Source organism: Anas acuta, chromosome 1, assembly GCF_963932015.1.
Source record: "Anas acuta chromosome 1, bAnaAcu1.1, whole genome shotgun sequence".
NCBI lineage: Eukaryota > Metazoa > Chordata > Aves > Anseriformes > Anatidae > Anas > Anas acuta.
The window spans coordinates 14,139,558-14,149,933 of NC_088979.1; the positions used below are offsets into that span (position 1 = coordinate 14,139,558).

At 42.2% G+C, this 10,376-nt stretch overlaps 1 protein-coding gene across 2 annotated transcripts in view; it reads right to left on the reverse strand.

The window, feature by feature from the left end:
* The window catches only part of PGR (progesterone receptor), a 42,668-nt gene extending 34,859 nt beyond the window's left edge, over nucleotides 1-7,809 (reverse strand). Inside the window, exons 1-2 of one of the 2 annotated variants that reach the window (XM_068669854.1) lie at nucleotides 6,157-7,804; nucleotides 4,803-4,954 (exon numbers count right to left, since the gene is read on the reverse strand). In XM_068669854.1, the coding sequence (XP_068525955.1) occupies nucleotides 4,803-4,954; nucleotides 6,157-7,397 (1,393 nt within the window). In that variant the 5' untranslated portion in view covers nucleotides 7,398-7,804. Of the gene's footprint in view, nucleotides 1-4,802; nucleotides 4,955-6,156 lie in introns of both variants that reach the window. The other variant, XM_068669863.1, reaches the window with a different exon arrangement.
* Nucleotides 7,810-10,376: the final 2,567 nt, after the last annotated feature.

Consider the following 10,376-nt stretch of genomic DNA (forward strand, 5'->3'; position numbering starts at 1 on the left):
ATTTCACTGTCTTTCCTATCAGTAGATATTTTTTCAATCAGTGTTTGGTGTGCTGTGCCATGTAACATCTTTAAGCTATGTAAGAGTACACTTGTGGCAATCTTCACGCAGAGTATTTCACTACGTAAGTAGCGAATCACACTGTCATCATAAACTGCTTATACGTAACACAAGTCAGATAAACTTTATCAGAAAGGCTGGCTGAAACAATGCTCCGCCTTTTCACTGCACAGGCGTAGCTCATGCTTAGTTCAACACCTTCCTCCACCTACATACACAGACAGTGAAAACTCTCATGGAAACTACTTTCTAACCCACAGGGTTTGCCAGACGTAGGTCTCAGAGAAAATAAATGTCCACATGTCATCAGTTAAGTGCTGCTGCTGTTGTTGTTGAGCTTGTTCCCTGATATTATTATTTGTCCGGTGCTGTTACCTTGAAATTAAAGCACATACTAAAACTAGAAATTTCCTATATATTAATTAGATCAACTTAATAATAGGGTCCCAGATATTTGAACAAACCAAGAGTTATTTCTTGACACATATGCTGCAATATCATGTATTTATGTCAGCCCCAAACTCTTCAGGTTCACAGAACCACTTGTCATTACATGTCGAGGTAACACAAACAAGGGGCAAAGGAAGGCATATGCTTTTATAAATATAAAACAAAAAATAAAAGTGGGACTTTATATAGGAAACAGCACTTCAAGGTGTTTTCTGGTTCTAGGTGACTTTTGTTTTTCATCAGTAGAACTACCCTGGATACACTTTCAAGAATGCAAGCCACCAAGAAATGATGCATTAGTGATAATGTAACACCAGGAACCCACAACTCTATAGGTAGGGGGGTTCCTCTCCAGGACAGAAATTTCACTGTCGTGTGTTACACAGCCAGCTGCAAAGTAAGAGATGATCACAGTTGCCTTGCATGATTTTATGTGAAGATACCCTTATAAGATATTATTTATGTTATCTTATAAGATACTTTAGCTTATAAGATACTGTATCTTATAAAATACTATTATAAGATACATATTTATTTATGACTGTATGGTAATTTAAAGCTATGAGTTGACTTCCTAAATTTCATTCTCCTCAACTCTACTGGCAATATTTTATCTGTTTTTTGTGACCTTGTATTAGATATATTGGTAGCACTTACAAAATGCCTGACCATCAACAGCATATTACTTTGCAAATGTGGAAATTCTGTAATTTTTAAAACATTTTAAACTTTATTTCTGAATATTCTTTGGTTGGTAACTCCAAACTGCCGTTAATTTTCAGCTCACAGACATGAACAGTACTAACCCATCTACATACTGAATCCAATTTTGTATTTTAAAATTTCTTAACTGAATGTAAATAATGGAAACTTCTATTATTTCCATGGTAAATAAAGATCTTTGAGTATTTTTTAAAAAGCCTTGCAATTTTTACAATAGTTGAATCAGTGGATTGGTAAATCAGTTCTTTGTAGGTAACCAACTAAGAGCATATAACCTCTTCATGCAAATAAATATTTCCTAAAAAGTCAGTATTTTTATCCCTTACCTGCATTTTCTCCTTCTCACCTCTAGCACAAAGTTTTGTTTTTTTTTTATATTCATTTTAGTACAGTTCCCTCCTCCCACCTCCCCCCCCCCCCAAAAAAAAAAAAAAGAAAGAAAAAGAAAGAAAAAAAGATTTGCAGTTTTAGTTAATGTCTTAGGATTCTGCTTAGAGTAAAATATACTTATGGAATAAAAAGCATCTTTTTCTTTATATGTATAGGCACATATTGTTAGCCAGGAACCCAAACGACAAAATATCTACCAAACCATACATAGCTAAGAATTCATTGCCAGTGTTGTAAAATAATTTAATTCTAAATATAAGCTTTCATCTTAGTGATCCTCACACAGTTCTGGTCCACTGTTACACTGTACAGATACCGCCTAGTTCTATTCAAATGTATGGTTAAATCATACTTAGTATAGAAACTTTTAGATTTACCTGTACAGTTTCAAATTCAGAATGAGGATTTGAATTGTGCTCTGATTATATTTCAGAAAGAGTAGTGATAGAAAATGGAATTTTCTGGATAGCAAAATGGTCCATTCTACCTCAAAGAAAGCATTTAATTAATACTGTATTTTCCACGCACTAGGGGTGAGTAAAAAAAAATAGAAATAAAAATAAATAAATAAAGTGTATGAATGCTGGTTTCTGTGAAAAAAAAAATATATATATATATATATATGTTGGCTGCTAGATTTGAAACTGCCGACATACCTAAAATTACAGAAGTAATTAAAATAGAAAATAGGCATATTCCAACAAAGTCAGTACTGCTGTATTATGTCCCTTGTTATGTATGCACTTGAAAACTTTATAACATATGAGAGAGAAATCTAAATATAGAAAATCCAAGTAGTAGCAATACCTTCTATTTTCAGCCACGTTTTAATTTCTCATGGTGATCAGGACTTTATGGAAAGTATATGAAAAGTAGACTTATGATTATGAATTTGCACTCATTTGCATGAATAATATTGGGGAAAAAATGGAGTAGTATTCAAAATTTAAGAAGTAATGCATTCCCACTCAAAGAAATGATGGGCAAGGGGACACTTTACATAAGAAAAATTCTCAGTAAAATGTGTGAATCTTTAAACACTGCTTTCTCTGGTATCTACAAAAAATATTATTTTTCTTTTTACAAGAGAGTAGTTTGTCACCTTTATTTCTGACAAGTAATAAGTGAAAAAATACTTTAAGTTTAAATGAAACTGGATATCTATCCTTTTCAAAGCTAATAATTTTATCCTCTGCTTCAGTTAAAATAAGGAAGTCCATCTTTTTAAAGAACTCTCTTTACACTTGCGCCTTCTATGTAAAATTAGGTAACTACATTTGTTCATGTTGCTCATGTCCATATTGGTCATTTCTGTCATTCTTCTCCATAAAACTTAAAAAGTACTAATCTGTAGTTTTTCTTGTCATAGTCCAGCTCTCTGGGGTAGTTATCAATTCTTTAAATACTCTTCCTAAAGAAAAAACTAAACACTTCTTCACCACACTCACAGTGTTTGGAATCATTTAAAAAATGGTAAGTATGAAGATGCTATGAAAAACACAAGTTTTTTGTTTGTGTAACTGTATTGACCTCTTATTTCTCTGTGTATTTCTAAATGAATCAGTAATATTCTGCTAATACAGCTTTTGCATAAATACCCAGTGAAAACAGCCTGAAAAAATCCCTAGTAACAGTTTATAAGCCTGCTAATAAATGATAATTTAGCATTAAATAAAGTATATATGCTGAACAGTAATTGGATATGTTTTTGAGTAGGTTCACCTACTGCACAAATACAAGTTTAGGAAAAAGATGAACTTCAAAAGTTACAGAATCAAATTAAAATACAAAATTAAAAAATAAATACTACTGTTGAAAAGTGAATAAATAAACCTTCTCTTAAAATATGGCATTCATAAATTACACTACACTTTTTCTTAAAACTTCAGCTTCCTGACTTTTTAAGAGTATGTCTGATGTAGTACAACAACCAAAAGCAAAGAATGTGAAGCCAAACCAAGAGACAACAAAGTCAGTGAAACAAACATATGCCTTGTAACTTAAAAGCTAAGTGTTTTTCTGTATTGCAGCCTAACAAATATGTTTTAATTGTTTTTTTTTTTCATGAATACTATTAAATGTATTAGAGAAAATGTGGCACTAACAAAGCTAATTAGTTCATCTGGCACATCTAGTCTAGTGGTCTCAATTTGAAGATATATAGTCTGATAAAGCAAGCATACTTGAGCATATGCTTAAAATTGAAAGAAACAGCATACTGAAACAATTCTAACTAAAGTATTTTGCTGAGCTTTTAATTTTCCGTTATTCCCCTTTTCATCTGAAGAGCAATAAACTCTATAGCATTGAATAAACTATATATCACAACAAGAAAACATGATGCAATTTCTTCTTTTAAGTTTCTTCTACACAGTGCAACAATGGTTTTGTTAAGAGTATGGAACAGAAACTTTAATGTCCAAGTTCTGACAGATAAGAATTGTGAGAAAAGTAGACAAAGAATAAAATGTTTTTTCTTTTACTCGGATTTGTTTTACTGCTTCATCATCTGAAGTACATAAAGCAATCTGCTCCTGTATTTAAAATCTCAGTGGGTATATATGGACAAGGCATAATATAATTCCAAAAGAAAAAAAAATAAAAAAAGTATTTTTACTGATTTGTAATACCTGAAGTTTGGCTTTGTAACTCAATATCTGTCTGGAAAAAAAAGTTAAACCCATTTGACTTGAAATAGTTCAGTGCAACCTGAATTAGTTCCATAAAGCTCAGGCAGCCAAATTCTGCATTTTGCAAGCAAGAAAAATTACATATAACTTCAAAAAAAAAAGAAAAAAAAAAGATTGAAGCCAAAATAAATTCCTATCTGCATATGATTAGGTCATACCCACAAAATTTTCATTTAAATAGTATTCACACTTTCTAAAACAAGTTCTGTATTTCCCAAGATCTTGATGAAACTTTGCTTACTGAGAAAGATTAAAAGATGAACAATAATAAATAGCAACCAGTGAAAGTACAACAAATAATACTAGTAAAGTTAATAATGAAATATTTTAGTTAGTATTCACCATCATACTTAGAGTTGCCAAAAAAAAAAAAAAAAGTATGACTACAGTGATCATGCTCACAGATCAGCAATAAGTAAAGGGTATGTTCTTTGCAGTGCCTAGGAAGATATATTTCAAATAATGAGGAACAATGGCATGATATAGTACCTTCCATTGCCCTTTTAAAGAAGACTTTACAACTTCCACAGGTAAGTACTCCATAGTGGCAACCAGAAGCCTCATCACCGCAGATGAGACAAATCTTCTGGGGTAGAGATTCAAAACTGTATTGAGAACTTTGGCTGGATTCTGTATCTGGCCTTCAAAAGAAAAAGAAGAGAAATGAAATATCCAGATTTTCAACGGTTAGCTACTTACCTGTATTAGTGAGCTTTATATTAACAGCCTCCTTTTTACATCTTAGGACAAGAAAAAAAAAAGGCAGGATTGCCTTTCAGCTTGAGGGTTTCTCTACACTAGGATAAAAGGCACATTAGCAACGTATGCCTGGTCATTAAAAAGGCAAGTAGTGATCAAAAAGCATAGTAGCATCTTAACCCATTTTAGATAAAAAGGGGACATTCTAGGAAACTCTTTATCAAAATGTTCATCTTCCTCTGATCAACAAGTCATGTGAGTAAAGTCATGCTGATTTATATATTTTCCTGAACACCGAATGGTACAGAGACAGAATCAAATAGAAGTCAATTGAATTTCAAAAGCCCCCCTTCACGTGGGAAATAACCAAGCTTTATCTCAGCTAGAAAAATCGTTAATAATTGGTTTGTTGCCTCCTGTTCAGTCGCAGCGTTCTGCTCAGTACCTAATTCTGATGAGCACATTGAGGTGATGAGTACTTCTGTATTTCTTACCAAGAAAAAATAAATAATAAATAAATAAATAAAAACAGGCTAATCTAGCTAATTATTATGTTTATAAAAATCCATATGTTTCTATGAAAACGATAGTTATTTTTGCAAATATTTCTAAGTAACACCTTGGCATCATAGTAAGCCGTGTTCATCGTAGTAAATTAATATAGATATTTAAAATGTTTCAGGGTTTTTTAGGTGTATTTAACTGCTTTTTCCCAAACCAGCAATAATGTTCTGAAGATTATTTAGGTATTTATAGATACTGACCACCTGTCAATTAAGAGAGGTGAACCTACTGCTCCTCCCTTCTGTGGAGCTGGTTACTATATTGCACAGTATGAAGCAATCATAACAAAAATGCCGCTTCTCTCGGAGAGTAACCGTGCCCAGATGAGCATCAGCTGCAAAATTAAAACCTTGGGTGCGTTCCCACCAGGACCGGGACACCCCAGCGCGCCCAGACAGCCCCAAATTAGACGTGCGGCCACGGCGGCCGTCTAAAATCTCCAGCGGGGCTCCGCTGAGTGCCGTTTTGTCCCCGTTCCTCCCCGGGCCGTCCCTTCGACCCCCTTCCGAGAGCGCCGTCGGGGGGCAGCGCCCCCCACCCCCTGCGGTGCCGCCGGCCTCCCGCCGCCGGCCGCCCTTACCGCACATAGCCGAGGTAGGGCGGGCAGAGCTGGGGCAAGCCCTCCTTCAGCACGGCCGCCGGGAAGCCCAGGGGTTGGTGCCCGTTGAGGCCCAGCGGCGGGTAGAGGCCCGGCGGCGCGGCGGAGGCCGAGGTGGAGGGGAGGCTGTCGGGCGGCACCGGCGGCCCGTAGGCAGCGGGCAGCAGGGAGGAGGCTTCGGTCTTGTAGAGGACGCACTCCAGCGAGGACTCCTGGGCGGCTCGGGGGGGCTGCAGGTAGTCGGCGGAGGCTGCCTTGCCTCCCAGGTACGGAGCGGGCAGCCCGACGGCCTCCTCCTTGATCTTCAGAGCGGGCTGGAGGTCGCCGTAGGCGAAGGGTCCCTCCTTGCCGTCGGCCGGCGGGTAGCCGTAATCCGCGAAATCCGGGGCGGGGGCGGAGGGCGAGGTGCGGGGCCCGAAGGCGCTGGCCTCGTACGCAGCCTCCACGTCCAGCAGCTGCCTGGTGCGGGAGGCCAGGTAGGCAGAGTTGAGCGGCAGGATGGGCACATGCAGGTAGTCCTGCCCCGGGCACGGTCCCGGTGCCGCTCCCGGTTCGTGCTCCGCCGCCGTCGGGGAGGCCGCCGGGGCCGAGGCCAGGCTCCCCCCGGAGCCTAAGCCCTGCTCCGGCCGGCGGCTGCCGGCGGGGAAGGGCCGCTCCTGGGGGGGCAGCGCCCCCAGCCCGGGGGCTTTGCCCCGGGGGGTCGCGGCGGGACCCTCAGTGCCCGGGGGCGGTTTAAGGGCGGCCGCCAGGGCGTCCCCCCCCGGCCAGAGCCGCGGAGGAGGCTGCGGGGGGCTGGCAGCCGGAGCCCCCGCAGCGCTTTCGGCCGATTTCGGCTCCGGGCCGCGGCTCATGGGGGCGCCGGGAGCCTCCGGGACCTCCGGCCCCAAGAAGGACCAGGCATGAGCCGCGGGGGTCAGGAAGGTGTCCAGGACGCTGTCCAGGGCGTCCTTATCAGGGAGGGAGCCGCTCCCCGGCCGGTACGAGAGGGAGTCCCGGTCCTCCTCCCCCGGCTGCCGTTGCTGCCGCCGCCGCTCTTCCTCCTCCTCTTCCTCCTCCTCCTCGTCGTCCTCCTCCTCCTCGTCGCTGCTCCTGGGGTAGAGCAGCCCGTCCAGGGCGATGTCGATGGCCTCCGCTTCTCCGCGGCCGGGGTGGCCCTGCAGCAGGACCGCCCCGTCTCGGGCGGACGAAGGCGCTCCGGGCTCCTTGGCCTTCACCTCGGTCATGCTGCCCGCCGCTCAGCCTCCGGCGCGGAGGCCCTCGGGGGGGAGGGAACGAGGGAGCCTCCCGGGGCGATGCAGCGGGGCCGGGCGGCTCCTCACATCCCGGACGGCGGCTGCCGCTCACATGGCGCTGCCTTCCGAGGGGGGGCAGCTCAGCCCCGGCCCCCCTCCATCACCAGCACCACCGCAAAGCCTTCCCGCCGTCGGGGACGGGGACGCCTTTGCCCTGCGGAGGGGAGAAGCCACTCAGCGCCAGTCTATGTGACACTCCCCTCACTGGACCCCCGCCTTGTTGCTCCCCCTGCCCTTACCGCCGGGGGCTGCGGTGCCCGGGCCCGCCCCTCCCCGTGGCTGTCCCCCCCTCTCTTCTCCCCCGTTCTCCTCCTCTGTGGGGCTGCTCCGCGCTGCCTCCCCCCGGGGGCCGCCCGCCGCCGGTCCCCCCGCGGCTTTTCCCAGCCGCTCTGCCGGCGCCCTGGCCCCTCCTCTGCTCCGCCCGTCCTGTCCCTCCCATCGCCCGCCGGCCCCTCGCCCCTCTCCCCTCTCCTCGGGCCCGCTCCCCGGCTGCCCCCCACCTCTCCTCCCCGTCCCCCCACTCGAAGGTGCCCCCTCCTCACGCTTCTCCGGTCCCCGGGCACAGGGCAGGCAGGTTGGGTGGTCGCTGTCTGGGGGCAGTGAGCAGGACAAGTTTTCCTTACTTGCCGTGTCCCCGGGATAGTCTTTCTGTTATCTTTCACCCTCCCTCTCATTGTCAATTTCAGAGGTAAGCTCTGCCCCAATTCCTCAAAGCCCCGCTGCTCACACCGGTACATCTTCCATGGTTCAGTAGTAAAGAAACCATGGCATTGTAAAGCACCTTATGTTACAGGACCTCCAGAGTACCCTCTACTATACACCAGAGAAAGCAAAAGGCTTTTAGAACAAAGTATTTGAAAAAATGGGGCATCTTTTGCTTCTAATACAATCCAGCCCAAATTACTTAAACCGAGGATCTGTCAGCAGCTACTAGCTGACTGGCTTTTTGTGTAAAATGCTGGGTCGGTGAAGGAACCTGCACAGCTTCATAAAGCTATTACTGATTCAAATACGTACACACCCACCCACATTGGTAAATTTTGCGTTATATAACAATCTCAGAAAAGAAAATTGTGTTAAAAGATACTGAGACTAAATTAGCCTAGGAGTAGTCTGTGGGACTTTGAGGAGAATCAGTATATTTTTGATTTGTAGAGAAATGTACACTGTTACATGCTTACTTGTGCTCTGATACTGGAACACACTTCTCTGAAAAGATCTTTTTCATAAACTCTCTGAAAAGACATCTTTTTCATAAACTCTTATCACTGTGTAATAGTTCCTTTTGTTGTTTTGCTTTCAAAATATTCCCAGACTAAACAGGACAGTTTATGGGGGAGGAAAAACACAACTTTTTGAAATTACTGCAGTGGTCAGAAAGCTAACATCAGAAATCATACAGGGCAAGTTTATAGAAGCAGTGGCTTCAAATAAACTTTATTCAGTGCGGTGTGTATGCTTTGGTTTATTCTTGGCAAAACATTACTGGGTGATAGACTACTTTGGAAATCTGCCTTTTGTTCTTTAAGGAATAGTAATAAATTTGTCATTTTTCTTTTCCATTTTTTAAATATATATATATGTAAAAAAAAAGAATTATTGTACTGTGATAATAGCTAACTTCTTAAAACTTGGATGTCACGTAGACACCTCTATGTATGTTCAGGAGGTTCAATAGTGTGATACATATCATACTTGCTCTGTGTAGGAATATTTCTCAAACAAGTATCTTATCCTGTTGATACTGTAAAGAACTGTGTGGCCAGCAAGTAGCAAGAACCAAAATGATGACCCTGAAAAGCCAATCAGCGGAATGCTCCCCGAAGACAATCTGGTTCTCTTATGGCATGACCCTACAACAAGCAATTAATTTGAAGTGCTTCTCTGGCTACCACATCACTGTTTTTATGCCTACAGTATTTCTCACTTCTTCCAAGCCTTCATTTTCTCAGAAGAGGCAGAAGTTCACCTCCAGCACCATTCATCTCCACACTGATTTTGGTTTTCCCCTGATGTTTTCATGTTTAGTCAGCTGGTTGTCATGCCTATTTATTCCCACTGTCTTCCTTTCTCATTTCCACTTCCCCAAATTTATGGCCTACCTCCTTACTCCAATGAAACGTGTTCTCAGGACTTGTTTCTTTACAGCAACTTCCCTTGTGCTGCTGCTTCGGGCCCAAGAGAGAGGCACAGATGGCAGGATTAAGGGTTCCTGAAGGGAAGGCAGGACTGTGTGCTTTCTGCAAGGCCAACTTGCTGCTGCTGCTGACTTCACTACTAAAAGTCTCCACTATCAGGTCTGTGTGAATACCTGAAAATTCATCAGAAATAAAGTCTTTATCAGTTGCATGATTTGTCTGAATGTTGGCAGGAGAATATTGTCCACACTTTTCTATTGCCCTTCCTAATTTCCTTTATGTGACCCAACAAATATACTCTTCTTTAATTGTAATGATTATGCTTAATTCTCACTGTTTAATAAAAACCTTTTGTGTTTTTTACCTTCAGAACATTTATAGGACTTTGGTTTATATCATTTGCATATAACTTCCATTAACTTTCTCTGGCAACTTTTGCTATTTTCTTTGTATTATTCTGTCTATAACCTTCACTCATTCCCTTTTGCTGTCAGACATTATCACATCATTTCAGGATGCTTTTCCTGATATTACTATGGTATCACAAGTTTTTCAGTAAGAACATTTGACAATATGCCTTGTGAAATGTATTGACATTATAGTGTTGTTGTCATTTATTCATTTTGATGTTTTGATTTATTTTGATATATATTTTCTTTTATTCATTTTGTTGTTGTGGCAAACACCATTATAGAAAAGCAGACTGATTTTCTTATGTCATTTCCCCAGAGTGAATAGATTTACACTTCAGGAAGGACCTATGAATGAAACT